Source organism: Chroicocephalus ridibundus, chromosome 20, assembly GCF_963924245.1.
Source record: "Chroicocephalus ridibundus chromosome 20, bChrRid1.1, whole genome shotgun sequence".
Lineage (NCBI taxonomy): Eukaryota > Metazoa > Chordata > Aves > Charadriiformes > Laridae > Chroicocephalus > Chroicocephalus ridibundus.
The window spans coordinates 3,113,705-3,137,069 of NC_086303.1; the positions used below are offsets into that span (position 1 = coordinate 3,113,705).

The window sequence follows — 23,365 nt, forward strand, 5'->3', positions numbered from 1 at the left end:
TTCTGAAAGGCTGGAGAGAACTGCAAGCAATCAGTTCGAGTTTCTCAGAGCCCATGGCGAGAACAACAGTAATTGCAGGAGCCAGGATGAGTAGAAGTTTCTGTCCCTGGGATACTGCCTGGACTCCTCACACCATCTTTCAGCTCTAAATTATTTTTTTTTTCACGTGTCCAGGAAACCCGATCTTCCTCCTACACACTGAGAACAGACTAGTTATGAAGTCTGAAGCATGAGAACACCGTGGTTATTGGGCTGTGGGAGCAGAGGCAGCGAGCCAGGCGTTCCGGAGCTGATTTTACTGCCGCAAGCTTGGAGAAGAGCACAAGAAGCATCCCAGACCCCGCACACGAGGCAGCAACTCTCCTCTCCGCCTAGAGGGAAGGACTGTAAGGAGTCACTTCAGGTATTGGAAGGCACCAATAAAAAACTCCACGATTCTCGGCAATAAGCCTTTGTTTAAAGCTATTCAAAGATGCAAAACGTCATCTCGAAATTTGCGGTATCCTAAATGGTAATACTAAGCCCCAATATTCACAAACGGGCAGTTTCAACAAGAAACAAGACCCCCCCTGCACACACCCACTGCTGTCACTGCGTGAGTATTAACCAACATTAATAATAAGCAACATTAACAACAATCTTTCCCATCAGGCTGGGGGTCCAGTGCTCCTCACCCAGCTCCTTTCCCCCCCTCAAAACCTGCTGGGAGGGGAGGACACCTGCACTATATCAAATTAAATTAATCTACCTCGGGGAGTATTGAATTCAAATTGCTGGTATTGAGCATTACGCTGGGAAGCGGAGGTCTGTTCCTGCTGTGCCAGAGCCTTCCCTTCCCTACTGGGAGCCAGGGCAGGTTCAAGAGCTCTGCAGGCAGGAGCCACCACCTTCTTTTTGTACAGACGGACACACACGAGCCGGGTACGGTACCTGAGATCCTCTGCTGCTCCTGGGAAAAGTCGATGCCTTCGCCGATGGAACTCATGATTTTCTCAATCTGAAAATAATAATAATAAAAAAATAAAGGTATAAAAAAAAATGACATGCTGCGTTCTTCATAAAGCCTGAGGAAAAGGTAAAGGCAGCCCCGGGATTTCACCCGCCACGTGGCTGCCGAAGAAATCCAGGGAAGGATGTTAAGATACCCAGAAAAGGTACCCTTAACACCTTGCCTGGAAACGTCTTCGTAAGGATGGATGACTCAGGAGGGGTGGGGAGAGGCTGGGACTTCAGAGAGCCTTCCCTTCCACAACTTGCCAGTGCCTGAAAATTAACAGCTCCCACAAACCCATCCCTCTGGAGCACAAATATTCGGGAGAAGGAAAGGAACCCCGAACTCCTCAGCTCAGCCTGTACAAACATGCAGCCCCACCTCCACCAGCAGCAAAGCCGGAGAAATGCAGCTCACTAACTCTTTCGCAGCGTGGAAAGGAAACTCGGCGTCACCTCCGGCTGGGTTCTGTTGGGTATTTTTGGTTTGGTTTGTTGGTTTTTGGTTTTAAACCATCACATTTCCCAACGCTGCACACGGACGCTGTGCTCCTCACCACTTCCACCGACAGCAGCGATGCTCAGAAAGAGTTTGAAAATAGCTCAAGTTTGCAAAAGTGACACCATCGCGGGGGCAAATGCCTTAACTACCCAGGAGAGGGAGCTAAAGACAATTTCATCCCCCGATTTAAGCGAGTCGCAGTCAATAGCTCAAGGCAAACCTCATGCAATTAAGGAAAAAAAGGTAAAAACTACTGCCTGAGAGGGTGTCTTTTCAAGTCCGCTTAAAAGTCGCATATAAATCACTGCGTTTGCCACCAAAAAAAAAAAAATACAAATTGTAATTTTCATACAACCTACAGGATACTTTCTTAAATGAGAATAGAAACTTTTCAAAAACAGTCCCCGAGCAGAATTTGTAAGCCGAGGCTTTCTAATGCAGTGCTGCAGAGGGAAAACTGACAGCGACGACCACCAGGATAATTCTGTTAAGACAAAAGACCTGACAAATTGCACCTCAATTAGTCAATTCACAATTTTCAATACTCTAAAGCGCTAACGCCCGCTATTTTCCAAAGAGCGATGAGACACATAAGAGGCTCAGGTCTGGTTGCTTACCCCAGTCTTCAACCTATAACCGAGCAGAAAATTAAAAATAAAATAAAATAAAGCAAGAAGAGCCCCCAGTGAGAGATTCCTGAAGAGAAAATCTCCCAAGAAAATATTCCTTTGAGGCACTTCAGAGCGGCTGCTGCTGAATGCAAAGCCGACTGGCAACGGAGAGTGGGGGGAAAATAAACTTTGAATCTTACAGAACTTTTTTTTTTTTTTTCCAGTCTTTTAAGGCTAGATTTGGGGAAGGGACGGAGTCCAAGTTTTCCTGGACCTCATCCCCAGCTGCTTTGCTGTGCCTGCGTCCCAGCGCGATGCTTCGCTCGGTGCAGCTGTACGAGCTCCCCAGAGTGTCCGGCCGGCGAGTGGGGGCTCCTGGAAACACTGCGGGGAGCCGGGAGCTCGACTTCCGAGCAACATCAATGGCGGTTTGAAGCTGAACTCCACTAGGGAGGGCTTGGTTTTGGTGAAACAAAAAAAACCAAGAAAACCCCAGACAGTTTTAAAAGGCTCCTGCCAAGTCCGATCTCCAGTGAAGCCCTTCCTGTCTGCGGGGAGCCGGCGGGCATGCACTTGGAGCATTACATCTCACCAGGGAGAAGGCATCCATGCGATCTATAGGAGAGTCATTAAAGGATGCGGATCCTCTGCTCCTAAAAAACCATGATGATGAGCACTTCTACTGGGCTTGAAATATAGCAAATGCTAGTTTACTGGGAGCTTTGACGACCAGCCTGAAAAAACAAGAATTCAAACATGGAAGAATTCCAGACTGGTCAGGGTTGGAAGGGACCTCTGAGGATCAACCAGTCCCACCCGCTGCCAGAGCAGGGTCACCCAGAGCAGGTGGCACAGGAACGCGTCCAGGCGGGGTTGGAATGTCTCCAGAGACGGAGACTCCCCCACCTCTCTGGGCAGCCTGTGCCAGGGCTCTGCCACCCTCAAAGAAGTTTTTCCTTATGTTCAGATGGAATTTCCCATGTTCCAGTTTGTGCCCGTTGCCCCTTGTCCTGTCCCCGGGCTCCACTGAGAAGAGTCTGGCCCCATCCTCTCGCCCCCCGCCCATCGGCTATTGCTGAGCGTTGCTGAGATCCCCCCTCAGCCTGCTCTTCTCCAGTGAACAGCCCCAGGGCTCTCAGCCTTTCCTCAGCACAGAGATCTCCAGTCCCCTGAGCACCTCCGTAGCCCCCCCTGGACCCTCTCCAGCAGTTCCCCGTCCTTCTGGAACTGGGGAGCCCAAACTGCACCCAGTGCTCCAGCTGTGGCCTCACCAGGGCAGAGGGGGAGGATGACCTCCCTTGAAAAGGGAGTGAAGAAAAGTGTGTTCTAAATAGTGATTTCAGTTAAAGGAAGGGTGGTGATGCTGGACACGTACGTCCTGCCGTCGGCACCCTGCCCCGCAGTACGTGAGGCAAAACCAGTCATCGCTCTCCTGCCCACGCACCCCACCAGAGCTGGGCTGGGACCTTTGCTGAAACACCTGGGAGACACCTGAGCCCAGCACCGGGCTCTCCATCGGGGCCGGGCAGGTCTCGAACGAAGGCCAGACACCATCAAACGCCGAGCCAAGGGTTAACAGAGTCATACCGGGGTGGGAGGATGAGAGCCCAGGTCCCTTGTTTCACAGGGGGGTAAAAATGACAAAGAATTGCTGTAATAACCTGGGACACAAAAGCTTTTACTTCCCGAACACAAGTCACTCAAACTGTAATCAAAACCTGCCAGCCAGCTGTACAAGAAATGGGATTGTGGGTTTTAAGCTCAAGTTTAAAAAGATGCGCTTAAAAAAAAAAAAAAAAGATGAGGCCATGAAAAAGGCAAAAAATATCGCGATTCCAAGTGGACAGAGGCAGCCCGTAAACGCCAAAAATCGAAACACAGACAGGGGTGGTTCATTTTGCAGCTGCTCACGTCACCAAGCCGTTGCTTCAGATAAAAATTACACGGCCAGTCATCGTGTCATCTGATCTTGCTATTTAGACTCACTGTGGCTGAATAAGGAAGCCCCAGAAATACGGCTCGGAGAACTGCAAGAAAAAGTTGGGTTTTTTTTTTGTCAGCCAACCTAAGGCTCTTGTGTAAATCAGCAGCTCTGCAGTATCAGCAAGAGAAGTGTGGGATCAGCTAAACTGGAACCAGTTAAGAGGAAAAAACTGAATTTAAAGTCTGCCTCGCGATGCTGAGCTTTCCTTCGACCCCAATTATGCCTTTTAACTGTTTCCCTCCGTCGGAGGCGTTTGTGGCAGCCACCTTCGCTCCGTCAGCCCCGCTCCCCTCCACGGGCTCGGTTTTAAAGGGCTTCTCCATTTCTCGGCAGTTGTGATGGAGCCTGAAGGACACGCGAGCGACGCGGCAGCTTCTGCTCGAGGCTGCAGCCGATGCGAAATAACTGAAAAGTATCAATTGCTCACGTTTCTCAGCAGAGGTTACTGACTGGAACCCAGAGGTAACTTAGCTCTCACAATGCACGTTTCTGCCAGTCACCATTTTGGCAAGAACCGCCTGGTTTTATCTGCTTTGGCCCCTCCGAAGCAGCAAACGCTCCCCAGCAAAGCCTTAAAATTTCCCGGTGCCCTCATGTATCACCAGTACATAAAGGCCACGCAAGACTGGAGGGAAACAGAGGGATAGTGCAAAATATGTCTCAAGTAAGACCAAGGGCTTTGGCACTGACTGTTCTGTCCAGTTCCACAGGCACCGAACCTGAGCTGGGACGGGATTTTTTGGATATTGCCACATCCCCGCGGGCTCGCTGCAGAATTTGGGTCTTGAGGTCAATTCAGTTCGAGCTCCAGCAGTTTAAGGGCATTTAAGCTTTGAAGATTTATGTCAATTAGCTTCATTACAAGGTATATTTCTAAGCTGGAGCCACTCTTCTACCTACTGTCTGGGATCTTTATCTAAAAGACGTTGAATTCAGCAGATCTGGAAGCCCGGGAGGTTCTTTAGGCTCACGGAGCAAGAACCGCTTGGTTCCAGAGCGGCTTTTCCTATAACCAGTCACGGAGGGGGGGAAGAATAGATGGGGAGGGAGGGCAGGGAAGAGGAAAGCGTGTTTGTTCAAGCAGCCCCAGCTCCCCGACTGTCTCCCAGCAACAGAGGCAAAGCTTTGCAGGTCTCTTACGCGGTGCCGGGACCCGGCTCTGCCGAGGTGCGGGATCTGCCGCCGGCGCTGCTGGGGAAGGCAAAGAGCACAAGAGCATGTTTCCGTGGCAGGTTCAAACCCCAACGTTTGCAGCCCCTCTTTGGGCAGAACCTCTGAACACTCTCTGGCAAGAGCCAGGTAAGTTCCCTCCCATCAGATGCTCATTACAAAAATAATCCCATTTATTGCCCCAGCATTTTGCCCTCCCCCACCGCACTCCAGGTGTGGGTGCCCTCTTCCACCCTCACCCACTCGCAGCTTTGCTCTTTCACAATGCAGGATGAAGGATAAGAGAAAGTTTTAACTCGATTTTAAGGAAAGTAGGCTCCTCTGCTGTGTTTCTCGCTGGGAAGACGCAACGCCTGCTGCAGTACTATGGCCCTGGAAAGGACGTTGCGGGGTAAAAGGACCCTCCCCGTCTTTTCACTTCCTTTAAATGTAGGTAAGAGTTTTCTAAAAACAACTTCTCCCCCAGGCGTGGAGGTAATGTGCCCATAAGCAGCAGATGGGAGGACAGCGCGATGACAACCCGCTCTGCTCCCCGGGGACGGGATGAGTTCCCTGCCCAGGGCAGGTCCCCACCATCCGACACCCTGGAAAATTCCCTTCCTTCCCTGCATCCCTTCCCCAGAGCTGGATTCAAAGCGCGCATTAACTCCGGGTGCCTGGCCAAGTTCACTTCTTTCCATCGCGCTGCCTTCCCCTAATACAAACGGGATTTGATGCTTTTCAGGTTCAGTCCCAGCACTGACAGCCCCGCGGTCAAAACACAGCGGCGAGGACTTGCAGGTGGCTCCTTCAGCACGAAGACACCCACGAACTTTTCCTCAAAAGCAGAGAACTGCCTTGTGCTATTTAAAAACCGAACGGCAATAAAATAATCACACGGCAAAGGATTTACCTTTCACAACCCAGCCTTTGCTAAACATCGCTGGGAGCTGGAGGAGGGCACGGTTACGCGCAGTCCAAACTGTACTAACAACGAACGCAAAGGGAAACAATCCTGCCCTCGGCTCTCCACGAAAAGAAGCCACTCTCCTAAATCACACACCAACTCAAACACCGGTTTATTGCTGCTCATCTTGATTTAACTCTTCAGAGGCTGCAAAGTTAAGAAGAGAGGGGAAGCGCACAAACCTAAAGAGGGAATGAAGGCTTTAAAGCATCCCCATCCCCCGCAACCGGTCCTCAGCTGCACTCTACGGCACGAAGACGGGGCTGGAAGAGAAGATACCTTGAAAATAGCCTACGCTACAGTTTTTTAGGCTGTTCTTTCCCAGTGGTTAATTATTAAAATACAAAAATATCATGTTTAAATATAGCGCTGCAGTTCAGACTTAGTTGTAGCCTGAACACTCAGTTCCGATTTGTTTTGGCTTAACCTGTTTTTTTCCACTGAAGCATCAAGCGCCTGTCCCTGAACAGGTTCTGGTGTGCGTTTGGGGTGGGCTTTTTTAGGTTTTGGGGTTTTTTATTTGTTGGTGGGGGGTTTTTTTGGTTTTCTGGTGGGGAGTGAGGTTTGGGGTGGGGTTTTGTTTTGTTTCTTTTTACGTCCACTGAAATAAAGCCACAAAATCCTTTTGCCTCCAACGTGAATACAATCATAGCTGTTATTCCTAATCTATAGGGGTAGCTGGCTCCACGCTACAAGGACATTTTAGCCAATGAGGCCTGAAACCCTACCAAAAAACCAGACAAACTATGACAAAGTGAAAGACTTTGGGAGAAGGACAGGCGGCGAGGATGGGAGAACGCCCTTCAGCAAAGCCCAAGGCAAGGGGTGCGATGGGAAGGAGATGCAGAGTGGTTACCAGGACAGAAGCGCACCGATTTATTTTCACGTTTGCCTACGTTTTGTTGAAGAATAAAAATACCCCGGAAAAAAAAAAGGAGCTGGGTGCGGCTGAGAGTCATCCCGGGGCTGGGGAAGTGGTAAAGTCTTCCATGCAGGCAGGCGGCCACGAAAACATAGCAACTGGCAATTTACTCCAAAACAGAACTTTATCTTAAAACAAACTATCCCGAGCGACGGAGTTCTGATTAATGGAGAAAGAGGTATTTGTTTGTAGAAGGCCAGCAAAAGCCAAGGCAGCTTGGAGGAGATGCTGGGTGCTGAGGTTTGTTCTGCCGGCGAGACAGAGGATATTTCAACACCGGAGCCCTGCAAAGTTAATTCCCCACCTCACAGCACTCGTGGCAGAAGCATCTAATGGCTTTTGACACAAGCAGGATGCAGAATATCTCCTCTCCTCTGACACCACCCCTGCATGACCAGCAGGAGGCCCAGAGATGGACAGGTCCCACATCACCCGTGAAGACAGAGGTGCCAGGAGGGCATCGAAGCCTCCAGGGACCCTTCTCCTCCTCCTCGGACACGCATGGCCCCGCTCCGCTTCATTGCCACTCCCCTGCCCCGATGGAGGTGAAGCCGTGGGGTCCATATTAATCCCTCCAGCTTCTCCTCCCCAGAGCCAACGCTGAAGTTTTTTGGAGCCAGCGAGTCCATTGCGAGAGACGGAGGGTGATTAAACAAGTCCCGGGGTCTTTTATCACCAAAATAAAAGACAAACGATGCGAGGCTGTCTGCAGCAACTCATCTGCATGCAGAGAAACGAAGCTTCACTCAGAAAGCACAGAATCGAGCAGCACTCCACTAGCGTGACACTCGCCCAGGTTCGGGGGTGTCTTTATGCTACTGCAGCTTTCTGGAAGGGGCTCAGTAAAACCTCACCTACGGCTGAAAATCCCTTACATTTACCATCGGCATAAATGCAGTTTTGTGCTCAGTCTCCGCATGCAGCATCAGTGATTCCCAAGGACACAGCAAGGTTGTCCTGGGAGAAGAAAAGAATTAAATATATATATATACACACACACACATATGCCAGCATTTGGATGAGCAGACATTGCCGAGAGCTGCAGCTCTCCCACCCCAGGCAGTTCCAAAGCAGGGTTTCCCCCTCCCTCCATCGTGGTCAGAGCGTCCAGCTGCTCCGGATCCGCACCGCTGCTCTGCAGCCCCACGTCCCCAGCATCCCACACCCCCAACCCAGCTCCAGGCTCTCAGGCCCACAACACAGCTCTGTTTTGAGTACATCCACGCTTCCCCGCTTCGAAATGAAGGCGGCCAAGCAGGAGGGGAGGTTGCCTACGTTAACCGGGAGGCTGGCAGTGTGCCTACGACACCAGGCTACGTTGGCCAACCTTTCCACGCGGCGCTCGCGTTCCAACACCTCCCTCACGCACACACAAACACGCACGCCTTCGCAGGGAGTTTATTTCTGAGAAGCCAAATATTACTATTAAAACCCAGATATGCCTTGATAGCCAAAGGAGAGCACCTTTGATGCTTTTATCCTGGAAAAAACCAGCCTTTAGAGTTAACTCGGGTGCACAGCAGAAAAACTCCAATGAAGTGTTTTTCCCCCTTAAATCACTGTAACAACTTCAGACTTGTTAAATCAGGTATGAACAGAAGGAGATGTAACATATCGCTTATTTCTACTGCTCTGCGCAGGCTCCTCACCACTGCATCAGCCCCCGGTATCTGGAGCTACGTGTTATCATTAGGGATGTTTTCGCGTCGAAGGTGTGTCTGTGCACGTACGTACACGCACACACGTGGAACGACAGCACGTTGCCTTTGGGAACCAAAGCAGCAGAAAACAACTTATTTTTTTCCCTTTGGCGTGCTTTCTGTGGTTCAGCAGCTCGCCCAAAGGTGACAGCAGCATCCCCACCCCTGCGACACGGCGGGGACTGTCAGCTTGTGCCGTCCCCAAGAGCGTTAGGGGACAGTGAAATGGGGTTTCTCCTCAAAACCTCTCCTGCCTGGTGCTTCTCACGCTTACCTTTCCTTGTGACGTGATTTCTGGTACCACACGCCATCATAGAATGGTTCAGGTTGGAAGGGACCTCAAAGATCATCCCATTCCACCCCCTGCCCTGGGCAGGGACACCTCCCACCAGCCCAGGTTGCTCCAAGCCCCGTCCAACCTGGCCTTGAACCCCTCCAGGGATGGGGCAGCCACAGCTTCTCTGGGCAACCTGGGCCAGGGGCTCACCGCCCTCACAGCAAACAATTTCTTCCTCAGATCTCATCTAAATCTCCCCTATTTCAGTGTTAAAACCCTTCCCCCTCATCCCATGGCTCCCCTCCCTGCTCCAGAGTCCCTCCCCAGCTTTCCTGGAGCCCCTTTAGGGACTGGAAGGTCTCCCCGGAGCCTTCTCTTCTCCAGGCTGAACCCCCCCAGCTCTCTCAGCCTGTCCCCACAGCAGAGGGGCTCCAGCCCTCGGATCATCTTCGTGGCCCTCCATCACCCATCTCTTTCTAAGCTCTGCACATCGCAAGGAAAAACCCTGCGTGGGGTCAACCTCTGTGGCCCCTTCCCAAACCAGCAGCTCAAACCCACCAGTCCAGAAGCCTGATGGCAAGGAAGACAAGCTACAGCACATCTGACAGGGAAACAGAAGCACTGAGCAATGAAGTTATTCAGATAAAAGTCTGTAATTAAATAAAAAACACACAGAAACAAATGGCACACTATCTACCATATGTATGGTATTAGTGCGTTATAATGACACCCTGCAGCATAAGCATAATTAAGAATATCTCAGGATTCCCATTATAAATCCTTATTATTAAGGGGTTCATAACCTATTGTACAAACTCGCCTGGGGCTAGAGCTCGGCAGGCAAGAGAGCAGTTCCAGCAGCATATTTTATTCTTGAAAGCTACTTACAAAGTTGGGTTTAAAGGCTATCAGTATTTTAAATTTCTGCAATTCCAAGTAAGTGTCAAGGGTTAAGACTTCATTCTTTCTAAGCTTCTACAACTGAGGGATGGGGCAGATCTGGTTTAAAATTATTTAAAAAAGCAGACAAGCTGCTTCTACAGTTTAAAAACCCCTTTGAGTACAAACACCCCCAACGAGAAAGTGACCAGCCTCGTGGGATAGCTCTGAAACACAGGGGAGAAAAATAAGGGTGCATTAGGTCAACGGAGGATGCTGGGGATGCCCAGAACACCTCCGTTTGATGCTTCCATTTCGCACCAACACCGCGGCACCAAACCCCAACTACAGCAAAGGTTAAGATCAGCCACGAGCGGTACGGTTGCCTGAAAAAAATGATGATCCCTCCCGCACACAAAGCCCAACTCTCAACCTTCAACATCACGGCTGAAAATTCGTGTCGGGCAGTTTGGAGGCGACTCCAGCTGAACACGGGATGCTGCTGGCCATTTCCAACTGTTTTATGGATTTTTTTCTAGTAAACAAGAGCAAGTTATTTTGGGGTTGCTGGGAGGAAAAAGAAAGTAGAGCTACTTAAGATTTAGGATTTTTTTTTTTTTTTTTTTAATTGCTGACTTGTGAAATCATCTCTCGAGAGATGCAGCCGACGGTCCGGAGGGGAGGGACGAGATCAGCCCGAGCAAACAACTCCAGCAGCAATTGCACAATGGCGCTGAACACCAACACCCTGTACCAGAGCGACGGACTGAACGGAAAAACAGCTTTACCCAGCCCTTTTGAGCATCTCAAAATTAATAACCAATTTGCACCCCAAGTCCTGTAAATGGCAATAATGGCCCTTTAGCTGACACTTCCACATTTTCCAGGCTTCTCCGTAATTGCACTGGCCCGGCTCCTCTTGCTTCTCATTTCAAGTTTAGGAAAGACGTGGTGAAGACACCTCGGACAGCTTTCCCCAGCAGCCAGACCGAGATGAAGTCCATGATACTTGACGTGCCGCTCGGCGTTTATTAGCGGCATCTCATCTCTGAGCACTTGCTGCTCTCCCAGCCCAGGAAAATGAGGCACGGTGCGTGCCCAGGGTCTGATCGCGCCGCAGCTTCCCAAGCAGATTCACAATAATTGAGGTTTGAGGTGACAATAGCACAGATAACAATAGAGGGGCCGAAGCCAACACAAAGAAAAGGCAGCTTTTCTAAAAGCCAACACGACGCAGGCTCAAAACACCCCCGTGATTCGGGCACTCGCAGGCAGCGGGCAAGCCGAGGAGATGCTGCATGCAGGCGCTCATCTGGGAGACAATATAGCAGGTGCTGCTTTAACGAGCAATTAGGCCCTGCCTGCTTCCCTGTTTATCCTGCTGATGTAAGACACAAGTGACCCGAGGCATTTTCCCCAGAAAAGCCTTCAGTTAATGGATACCTGATATTACTAAATGATACTGCAACCCTGAAGGTGGGAGCAAGGCTGCTCAGACCCAGCTGGGATCCGTCCTCGGAGCAGAGGCATGGCTGGATCGCAGCATCCACCAGGATCTCCACCAGGAAAGGGATGGGGTTGCAAATATGAAGAACAGAAGGACCTGGGACAATACCTGCTGGCTCCTTAGCGCGAGCGTAGTCCTGGGAAATGTGGATCTGGGCCATGGATCTCATTTCTAGATTGGCGACAGCCCATAAACCACTTCTGGTTTAGTTTATGATGCTTGGGCTTACGCTCTCAACATCCCCGTCCCATACAGCAGAAGCCTCATATTTCATCGCTCAATATATTCTGCGTATACAAGAGATCCCAGCCTGTGTTATGGACTCGGCATAACACATACCAAACGTCTGGGGAATAGAATGTTCGATTTATTAATTCAAACCGAAACTATAACAGCACATTTGGACACCTGAACTTCAGAGTTCCCCTCCTACATCCTCCTCCGGCAGCTTGTGCTTTCCACACGCAACGCGAGGACTCACTAAATTTGTTATTTATTTCCAAGACATTCTGCAATGGTTCACTAGTGATAAAGGCGCACGCATTTTCCGGCTTCATACGGTCTCTGCAAAACTCATTTGGATCGGGATGAGGGACTGTTGCTTCACACCACACGCCAGTCGGGGTTTTGGTACAAATCCCAAAATTACAAATCTGAACACATACCAAAAAGGAAAGGAACTTACGGTATAAACTTGTATTTCACAACCAGCACGTGGCGTATCTGCAGTTTCAGAGCCCTCCGAATATCAATGTCTTTTTGACAAACACCCAGCAAAATTCGACACTAACATGACACGAAAGACGGACAAATGCGACAACGCCTCCGCTCAAAACAGCGAAATGGCCAGACGCTGGTTATTTTGAACTCACAATAAATTTAAAAAAAAAAGGCCAAAACCTCTTAAAAATCTCAAATCGGTCTTCACAGCCACATTTTCGTACTCTCACACCCTAACACACAAAGCTGAGAACGATGTTCTGCTCTTGGGGCGAGGGTTGTCTCCAGCTCGCAGGATGCAACACAGCACGGTGAAGCCTCTTTGGAGGGCTTGGACAGAGCTACAGAGATTTTTTTTTTTTTTAAATAAAAGCTTCCGAAGTGCTGGAAGGTGCAAAGTGGAAGAGAACATAATGAAAGACTGAATTTAGTAAGGACACTGAGACCGGACATTCCTGGAAAAAAAAAAAAAAAGAGTCCCAAAAACGCAGGCGATCACAAGATCGCTATGTAACCAAAATATCTGTCAGAGAACGTATAATTTACACAGAATAAAAAGCTTCTCATTCAGAAATACCGAGTTAATACACTTGAAAAGTTAACGGAAACACACGGCAGCGGCGGCCTGAAGCTGTTGTATTATTCTAGTGCCCACGGGCTCATTTAGAGCCACGTCCAGCCTGTAATTGGTGACCTCTAAATAAGAGGAGAAAGAAGCGGTTGCGCGTTCGGAGGCGTGTGGAGGGTGTTTTCACAAATCCCCTCCAACGGCTGCACAAAAGGCTCCTTCCCCACGCGGGGTGGCCAATAAACCGCCACGTCCCACTGTATTTTGCAAACCTGCCTCAGGGAAAAGCCACCCCGGATTCCTGCCTATCTCCGGATTAACGGAGATGATTCAAAAAACCTGCCAAATATAAATCTTCTTATAGGTCCAAACGAGCAGTGAGGTTTAGACCTACGTGAATTAGCATTACATTTAATATTATTTACTATTATATGCATTAGTATTTACATTTGCCTTTCAGACCAGAACACCAACCAATTTTACCTACAAAACTGGCGAATTGTCTTTAAATTTGGCTTGGATTGGCTTCGCTTCATAATTTTAACAGGCTGGCTGTTCGCGACAGATACAAAGCAAACCTGTATCGCGAAGAGACAAAAGCTTTCACTTCACAAAAAGTTAATTAGGATGGAGGAAACCTCGCCACTGAGGGCAAAGGGAAAAGAGAATGGACGCGAGGGATGATGTAAGAACTCCTGACCTTAGCACAGGAAAAACAAGAGGAAATGTTGGGATCTGGAGATAATCGAATAATCAGCCCAGTAATTAAGCTGATTAAGATCCTGATGGACACGCTTGCTTAGAATAGCGGAAATCAGAACAAAAATACCGACCGCATTAGTGCTTTTCCCCCTAAACAAAAAAAAAATTAATTATAAAATATTTCAAACAGGCAAAGGGAAAAGTGGAATGCGAGCTCAGAGACAAGGGGCACCGTGCTTCACCGCCAGGCTCTGCCTGGTCCCACGAGCCAAACCCAGGGCAAGCGAAGCGCCAAGACTTAAACACCTGAACCAAAAGAACAGAAATCAAACATTTTAGGAAGTCCGGGCTGCTGGCAGGCTGGAAGGCGCCCTGTGACCCGCAGGACAGGGATGACCTTGGACCAGGCAAGTGCAGACACCCGGGCTGGAGCCCGCCCGCTGCAGGCGGCATCGATACCGAGAGGTTGAGTTTTCTCAACTGCTTTTCTCACTTGAAACCCCAGGATTTTGATCCACAGCGTGGGCCATACGGGAGCCGTTACCCGACAGGTAAAGCTGCGTGAGCTTGTCAGAACAAAAGCCACGGAGCTTTTTACAAGATGCAATTTCACTCTCCCCCTGTATGACAAGGGAAATACTTGCATTTTCCTTCGACAGCAGCTCGCAGCTCTGAATTTCAACTTCAGGGTGTCGTTTTTAAGGCAGTGGCAGGTTTTGCATGGAGAGCTTTCCTGACAGTTTCACATTTCGATGCAAACGTTCTTAATCCTCAACTGTAAGCGTGTAATTAAGGCACTAATTCCACTAGGTACTCAAGCCCCCCCAGTGGTCCTGACAAGGTGAATGGAGCTCAGGTATTTAAAGCCACCCCCCAGCAGCCCCAGCCTCTAACAAATTGCTCCCCAGCCCTCCAAAACCTGCGATGGGAGGCACAATAGATGTGCCGTTTGCTCCTGGCACCCATCCTTATGTGACATGAAGACCCCCAAAACGGGTGAGAAACAGGCAAAACACCACATCCACAGTTACGGCAAATGGGAGAGAATTCCTTCTGTGGCGACAGCGAAACATGGAGCACCGCTGCAGTTATTCACAGGAGATGATGGCTGTCCAGTGCCATAATTAGGTACAGAATATTAATTAATTCTTCAATTAATTCACTTGGGGGAAAAAAAAATGCATCAAAGTCGTGGACTGTGCATCTCCTTTTGTTGTAAAAAAAGGTAAAGATGCATGTTTTATTCAGTTCCCTAAATGTCTTTTGAAATTGGTCTAATCTCCTCCTAAAAGAGCGAAAGACAGAACACAAAGCAACTACCTCATCTTGTGAAATCGATGCTGGAACCCCTGAGCCCAGCGTTCATTACAAATTCAGCATCGGAGCCACTTACTCGATAGCAGACAGCTGGAAGGGGAGAACTAAGGGATGTCAGGAGCCAGGTCTGAGGCTCATTCGCAGTAGCCTGCCTCATTCTTTGCCCCTGAAACACTTCCCGGCTCAGTTTTCTTACCGACACCTACGACCCAGAAGAGCCGCTAACTCCAACAGCGCCGTGCCTCAGCTCCAGACCTCTCTGCACGGATGCAGATATGGGCTGGTGACGCCACGTTGCCCAGATGCATCTCCTGGATCCTACAACCTACCAAGAATGACCACGCCACGATCCTCCAAAACACCCTCCCCTGGAGCGGGGGGGTCCTGGCCACACAGGTACGAAGGAGAAACGAACAACAGAGACAACTGCAGGAGCAGCAGCGCGTTGGGAACCTATTAGAAAGGCACTAAACCTAAATTCCTGAAGCCAAGACGCAGCCCAACACCCCTGTGTTTTGCCAAAGCCAAACGCCTTCCCTCTGCTTCCTCCTCTACAAACGGAGCCCATTTATCTGCTATTTGCATTTACAGGTTTTCACTCCATCGCCGCGCTCGGTCCGTGAGCAGCGAGGCTGCACAAGACGCAGCTTCCAAATACCCCCCCGTAACACGGCTTTTCTCAACCCGACAGCGTCTAAGGGACGCAGAGCATTTGTCACAGCCCGATTTCTTCTCAAGCAGCGCAATTTTTAGAGGACTATTTTACAACATCCTCCAGCCCAGCCATCATTCCTCTGCTGCTTCCCCCGGGAGATTACATCCCCGCTAATTACTCTCACTGTCAGGAAGCTGCTTCCCCAGCAGAGCTGTGGCAGCTCCGTGAACGATCGTGATCAAGTTTTACTTCGTCTCGGTCAGGCTCTTCTTCAGCACAGACACGCTGATCTATCAAATGGAGACAAAGACCTGGGAAAAAACCGCAACAGAAGCTGGGGCAGGAGGAGAAGGAACCATTTAACACCTAAACCTGGCTGAGAGTGATCAGACAGCATGGGCTTGGAATAAAGTGAAGTTGCTGCACACCCCTTAGCCTTTGTTAAACAGCTTACTCATTTCATATAATCATAAAACAGTTTAGATTGGAAGGGACCTTAAAGCCCAGCCAGTGCCACCCCCTGCCCTGGGCAGGGACACCTCCCACCAGCCCAGGTTGCTCCAAGCCCCGTCCAACCTGGCCTTGAACCCCTCCAGGGATGGGGCAGCCACAGCTTCTCTGGGCAACCTGGGCCAGGGGCTCACCGCCCTCACAGCAAAGAATTCTGTCCTCAGATCTCATCTACATCTCCCCTATCTCAGTTTGAAGCCATCACCCCTTGTCCTATCCCTACATGCCCTTGTATTACACATGTATATGTTGCCTTTCATCCAAAGAGACCTGGAATAACTTATCACCAAGGGAGAAACCAGCTCAGCCCCTCCTGGATGGCACCCTGCGGGCGAGCAAACTCCCGCAGTACCATTTTGCAGGACGCGAGGGTTGCCCACCTCCGGCAGGGCTCAGCCATGAACCTGGGCAGATGCGCGGGGCTGGAGCTGCTCTTTGGAGGAGGAAGGCAGAGCAGATGCGAGCTATTCCGCCACAGAAAGGGGGCTGGCAGCCGAGCTGGGCGCTGAGAGCCCCCTCCTCCTTCAGGAGTGCAAACACAGTTTATTCTCCTATACAAAATTCATAGTGAGCTGCGACTGCCACGCGCTCATCTCCCGCCTGCTAAATATTTATGAGCCGATTACGAAAAACAAATTTATCACTTTAACCCTCAGCCAAGTTTGGAAGGTTTCAAATATTTATGCTGACTAGGAGCTCTACCCCCTCGCCCGCTTCCTCTCCCCCCATTTGCTTCCTACTCAAGCAGAGGATCGAGCATTTTCGGTCCTCGCCCCCCTCCCTGGGCGATATGCTGCTGTTTGCTTTAATAATTTCTCCGGTTTGCTTGCAGAGTGTTTCTATCTGACAGCAGCGTATGGGGACTCCGTGTCCCAAAGGAGCCGGTGGGTGGGGAGGCAGCTGGGACAGACGCTGAGCATCCCTTCACAGCACAGAGCAGCGCTGTCGGCATCTGTAATTTGGGCCAGGTCCTTGGAGCTGGGGAGCTGCAACTGGGAACAGGGAGGAGCTTTGCCAAGTGAATCATTTCTTCCCCATCCCACCCGTTTGGCAAAGCCAGCGCCACCTTCCACTTCCAACAAAGGGCATCGGCAGCGCTTGGCTGGGGACGGGACATGACCCTTCACTTCCAACGGCGGATTTTCCCGCTGTCCCTGGTCAGACGGAGTAGCTGAGCGCAGTCACCCATGGCCCAGAGCGATGCTCGCTCAGCCTCCGCCATGGATTCCATCTGTCCACAGACACAAACAGGTCCCTCCCCGTGTCCCCCGTGCCCCGAACAGACGCACCTACTGCTGGCAAAGCCAGTGGGCAAAGTCCTCAGCTCGTCTGCTACAGCTGCGTGTTGCAGAGCTGCACATGGACCACTTTCCTCCTCAGTTGTCTGCATAAAGACTATTCAAATGAACAGAGTAACACATGTACATCTGCCACCGCTTCCCCTCAACACAGAGGAAGAGCCAGATCATGGCTAACAGGGGCAGCTCAGCAAGGTTTTATATTAGCCCAGAAAATTCAGAGGCTGCAAGTTGCATCTAATTCAGAGCAGCTGCATTATCCCATTCAGGGAACTAATTAAACCTCCAACAACAGCACTACGTTTATGTTTAAGTCTCATTGTTGCCATTCTGACCAGCCAGATCAGCCCCTTCCTGCACATACAAATCACTGCAAAACACACCCAAAATGTTCCTCGCAGGTACATCTTTACCATTTCTTAGCAGTCATAGGAGGCTGCTTTAGGATATTTTATAGCGAGAACTGGCCTGACCATATGAACTACTATCAGCAGCTCCATTTTAAGCTGCTTCTATAGAAAATTGCTCTGCCCCGTGTACCGTACCCCTCCTGCCGACAGCATCAAAGAGTGCAACCGCCGCACAGGACTCAGAATGAGACCCCAGAATGAGCCTTTGCAAATTAAAGAGCAAATCAAGCTACAGGCAGTGAATCCCCAGCTGCTGGCTTGTCTCTCCTATGAGACTATTTAACTTTACACAGTGTTTTTCCATGGGAACAAAAACATCCTACAAGAAGAGGCTATTGCCATCTCACAGATGGGGAAACTGAGGCAGAGAGGAGACACCTTTGATCACAATCATTCCAGCTGGTCCGTGACAGCCATGAGACCCCGAGGCAAATCAGTGCTCCAGCCACAGGATGCTACTACCAGATTAAAGCAATTCCACAAAATGTTTAAGTTACACCAGAAACCAGGAAGACAAACAAAACCATCAGGTTTTGATAGTACAATTATTTTATTTTTTTTTTTAAGTTAGACCTGCCCCATTGGAGACAGATGTGAATTTTTCACATTCTTTCTCCAATTCCCTCACCTAAACATAACGGGAAGGAAAAGCAGCTTTTCCTCTCGTGGCTTGTTAGGCTGACACCGGGTGGAAATGATGTTTTTTTGTTTACAAGCGGGGAAGCAGATCTGCGGGTTCATTCCTCCGAGCAGAGGAAGCCCAGGCACACTAACGCTTGACCTCTGCTCCGAGTAAAGCTCTGCAGCACTGTAAAGCCAAAGGCTTCTTCCCTTTCAATGTTTGCTGTAAACAGTTCGGGTAGGCATGAAACGCGCAGTGAAAACCATCCGGTCCTTTCAAATGAGCCTTCAGCTGCAGAATCTTTCACTAACAGCCATGGTGCAACTCACCCGGGTAATTAACAGCAAAGCCTCGACAACCAGAACAGCTACAGGGGAAAACAGATGTATTTGGCAACGCTGAAACACCGCGGGGAGCGGGAGTACAAACTGAAGGATGGGCTCGTACTGAGGAGGGATTCCCACTTTGCTTTTAGCACCTCTGAATGCTTCCCCCTCCCAGAAAAGATGATTTTTATCTCCCAGTCAGGACGAGAGAGGCAGCTGAGCATCAGTCAGCGCAGGGAGGACAAGGCGAGCGGGGGCACAGCCGTCCCAGGGGTTTACACGCCCGGCACACACGGCTCCACACCCCCCCAGCAACACGCCAGGGGTTTTATTTCCTCTCAGTGTACAAAGAGTGGTTCATCTGAGCTTATCTCTTGCGCGGCACTGCTGCTCTACCAGCAGAGAATCATCTCCAAAGAATGTTTCAGTAATGCTGCGGTGCTGAATTTCAGAGGGACACTTAATCTCGCCTGAGTGGTTCACTAGGGCCAACTTTCTGAGCATGAAATATTTAACTATCCATGGGCCTCCTGTGCTATAATAAAGTGACTTCTAACAAGCCTCTGAAATAAATATGTGAAGAGGAAAGTGGGAGCTACTAAATACACAAAACACAGCCTAATCACTCTCTCCCTTCCATCCCCGCGAACCCAGGACGCTGCTTACCCCCCCCAGCAGCCAGAAACAAAATGTCTCTGGATGCTGGGAGAGTCCGCAGGGGAAGATTTGGAAAGAGGAGGTCAACATAAAGATTTGCGAGGAGCACTTATCAAACTCTCCCTTATTTTGGGGATGTAAAAAACTTATCTGGCTTGCCTAAAAGAAATCAACCCCTGTATTTGAGCAACTTTAAAAACACTTTGAAAAGCCCCTCACTTCTTGCAGTTCCACTTCTCCCCAACTCCGATTAACCCTGTCTTTTGGCATTTAACACCGGTAAAGACTTACAAGCGAGCATTTGTCTGTCAATGTGATGTGAGAGTTAGTAAAAGCAGTGACACCCACCCGGGACCCCCTCCGAAGGGCAGTGCGGTAGAGAGGAGCTCGTGCTGCACAGATTCATCCCCGGCACAGCAGCTCTTAAGCGAGGTCAGCCTTACCTCATCCCACTCCGAAGCGAAGGATGGGGACTTCTCCAGCCTCTTCTTCCCAGTGCTGCAATTGGAGAGCGATTCGCTCCGGCTCCCCATGGCATCGTCCTCTGTTGGAGAGCAGGTCAGAAGATCAGAGTCCGATTTGGACAAGCTGCGGCTGAGTTTAAGCTCGGCTTTGGGCTTGCTCCCCGGGTGGGCTCTGCCCACAGCTCTGTCCCCCTCTTCCTCGGCACCGCCGGGGTGCTGCAGCACGTGGGGCGTGACTACAGTTTCAGGATCCGCCCGGGTGACGTGCGTGTGCTGGACGGTTGCGTAGACCACTTTCTGGTTTTGGTCCGGAGAGCTGGTCCGTACCGACGCAGAGGCAGGTAAGTCAGCATCCTCCAGCTGCATAGCAGGTGGGTGGGCGGTAGCTTCCGTCCCTCCTTTCTCGGCGGAGGAAACAAGCCTGAAAGGGTCCTCACTTATCTCACAGATCGGGGAAGAACCGTGAAGCAACCCTGAAAACTGCTCTGGAACCTGGATGTCCTGGCCGTCGGCAGAGTCCTGGCTGCGGCTGCCACTGCTCCTCCTGTGGTCTTCAAGGGGATGAAAACAGAGCAGAGGGGGAATTAAAAACATGGAAGAAGCAGCAAAATCCCAGCTCTCTCCCTGCCCTCCCTCAGCAAGGGAGGGAGAGATAAAGAGAGAACAGTTCAGTATTGTTCCGCGTGCTCAACTTGTACCCAAAGTCACGGCATTTATGAAATTCCAAACACTGGCCTGATTTATGCAATCTGGCAGCTCTCCTTGTTGTTTTATTCCTGTTAACACTAACTATCAGGCCTTGCTATATAAGGCTAAGAGAAGTGCTAACTATATCCTGCAGAGAGAGCAAGTGAGGTAGGAGAAGCGGAGACGGAGGCTCCTGGAACATCTGATACATTTCCATAAAGGCCAAAGTGTTATTTAGAGCAGCGCTCCCTGCTCTTGGCACGAGCTGCGGGGTGGGAAAACTTCTGGACTGTAATCAACCTGCGAGTTCCAAAATCCATTCCCCCAAAAGAAAAAACAAAAAAAAAACAAAAAAAACCAACAAAAAAACCAAACCACAGTGCTTTCCTCCCTAGCGGTTTCCAAGTTTAACCTCTCCTCCCTACTCAGGGGAGAGAAATAAACAGTTTATGCAATAAAAAAAAAAACTTGATCAGAAGTCTCCCTCTTGCAAGCGAACCACTGAACACAGAAGGGTCTGATCGTCAACGGCAGCGAGCTGCGCGGAGCGCCGGCTGTCCCAGAAATGTGACACTTACTCAGCTACTCGTGGACCAACAGCTTTAATATCAGGTACCAGGGCGCCGGATAAATCATGAATAATTGACTCATCCCAATTGCCAAGCGTGTGCAGACATACGCGTACTCACCTTGCTCACGTTACACACGTGCATTTGAACTGTAAAAGCAAAACTCTGTAAAGCGAAGGAGTATGGCTTGTGTTTACCAGGGATTCCTACACCCGCCCAGAATCGCTTGCGAATTTTAACCACTTCCATTTAGCGCTGAAGAAACACTCTTCAGTCCGAGGACCAAAAACCGACGCTGCAAAGGAACAATACAGCAAAGCACCCCGATAACGTGGCTCTGTAATGAAGGAGGATGTTTAGATGGGAAGAGGAAATTGCTTGCTTTGCAAGAGAGCAGCCCTTGGCAGCCAAGGCACAGGAATCCTCGTTTCAGCAAGGCAAAACACACTGATGAATTTTACTTATCTTTAATTAAAAGCAGCCTATTAGCAACAACAGTGAGATCAACTCCTTCCCCCCAAGCACCCTCCCCAGCACTAGGCTCGACCAGGTTATTTTCAAACGCTGACACCCATCTGGTTTTGTGGTCTGTCCTCACACCAGAAATGAGGCAGGAAAGGACTGAATTAGTCCTTTATCTCTGCGAGCCGCTTCAGATCCTGGGGTCTCGTGCGCCCTGCGTTGGATGAGCACAGCTAGTCCCTCTCGCAGGCATTTGTTTACTCCACAGAAACGCTAAAAGCAGTTTGCTCAGTTGGCAGCTGAGTCAGGAAGAGCCAAAGCCCGAACGGAGGTTGACTGCCAGGGCAGCGCGCCGGCGGAGCTCGCTTCTCCCCGGGATCAAGTGATGCGAGGGCTTATTTCATTCTGGATCCTACGAGTTAAAGATTCCAGGACAATGAAGTAGTTGTTGACTATCTTGCAGGGGCACAGACACCACAGGTTCTGCAGCTGAAGTTGCCAAGGGGGAGGCACATGCCCTGTGGGCAGGGGGTGTCTCCAGCATCATTCCAAAGGCTGGCCGGGGAGTGCCAACAACAGCGCCCCATCAGAAGATCTCAAGACCAGACTATGCTCAGTTATTCTGCATAAAGTTATGAAGCTGTAATGCTGGAGAGAAACCTTAGAAGAGATCAGACATGCTGCGTTCACAGGACAGACGGCTATTAATAAGAAAAAGCTCCTGACCCAATAAAAGGGACACAGCATTGATGGGACAGTCACATTAACCTGACGAGGAGGGAAAAACTTTTGCAAAATCAACAGCCTTTCTTCTTAACCTCCTTCCTGTCTTGGAAATAATTTCTTCCATGACCCAGCTTAACCTTTACTGACATTTCTGCTGAAGGCAGAGAGGCGGCTGGTGAAAGTTTATGCCACGTGCTGGAACACTTGGGTCGAGCCAGAACAAAGTGCTCCAAATCCAGCTCCAGAGACTCACAAAAGGGCTCCTGTTGAGCAGAAATCACAGCCCCCCATTCATCCTCGGGCCGACGAAGGAGGACTTCAAAATACAACGCAGCTGCCAGGGAAGGAAGGGGTGACGCAAGGACAACAGCACTTGCTCAGAAGATGTGAGGAACATCTTGAAGGAGACATTTCAGAGCATGTAACAGGCCTGAGCCGAAAGCTGCCGACAGAAGAACCAACATTGGCAGGGAAGAGCAATCTCACTCCTTCTCATCAGGAACACAGAGGGTTCCCCAGGGGATCCCAGGGTTTCACAGAATTCTTTTGGGGTTTCAACTCAAGGTGCCTCAGGGTGGCGAGCAGAGAGGGCAGAACAACCACTGGCCACCCTGGGAAGGCGTACCTTTTTGGGATAGGTTACTGACATGATTCAGCTGATGCGCTGATCACTTTTCTCATGGCAAAAAAATGAACAGTACTCATTTTTCAAGGCTGCAGTGAATTTGGGGAAGGGGAAAATAATATTCAGGTGCTAGAAAAGCAGAGAGACCCCAGTTCTATCCATCTGCTGCACTTCAAGGGATTTGAAAGCATCCTCCTCCAGTTGCACCTTCTAATTCAGAAAGGGAGTCGTCCTTAACACAGGGACTTCTGCCCAACTCCCTGAGCTCATTTTACACCCAAGCACAGACATCTGACTGGTCCCGACTCCTTCAGCCAACGCCTGCTGCAGGTTGCACCGACAGGAGGAACTTCCAACACCGAAATGGGAACAGGAACCCCCTTCTGGGTACAGGCTGTCTGCTTCCCAGGCGGGATTCAATTAAGAGCTTCCCTGCCAGCAGCCTGATGATTCCAGACACAAAGCACTTCCCTAAACTCCTAGCACTAAGCTGCAACCGCCCTGCCTCGATCAAATTTCTTTCCCTATATATCATCGGCAGGGTTTGTTTTCATACCCC

General features: G+C 50.0%; 1 protein-coding gene across 6 annotated transcripts in view; it reads right to left on the reverse strand.

Annotated features, from left to right (window-relative positions):
- Positions 1-23,365, reverse strand: part of ANKS1A (ankyrin repeat and sterile alpha motif domain containing 1A) — a 113,979-nt gene that overhangs the window by 40,018 nt on the left and 50,596 nt on the right. For all 6 annotated transcript variants that reach the window (XR_010073844.1, XM_063356892.1, XM_063356891.1 and 3 more), the window contains 2 exons: positions 19,717-20,288; positions 931-997 (listed from right to left, as the gene is read on the reverse strand). Coding sequence is in view for 5 of the 6 variants with exons in the window: in XM_063356892.1 (XP_063212962.1) it covers positions 931-997; positions 19,717-20,288 (639 nt within the window). In the remaining variant the exon portion in view is untranslated. The remainder of the gene's footprint in view (positions 1-930; positions 998-19,716; positions 20,289-23,365) is intronic.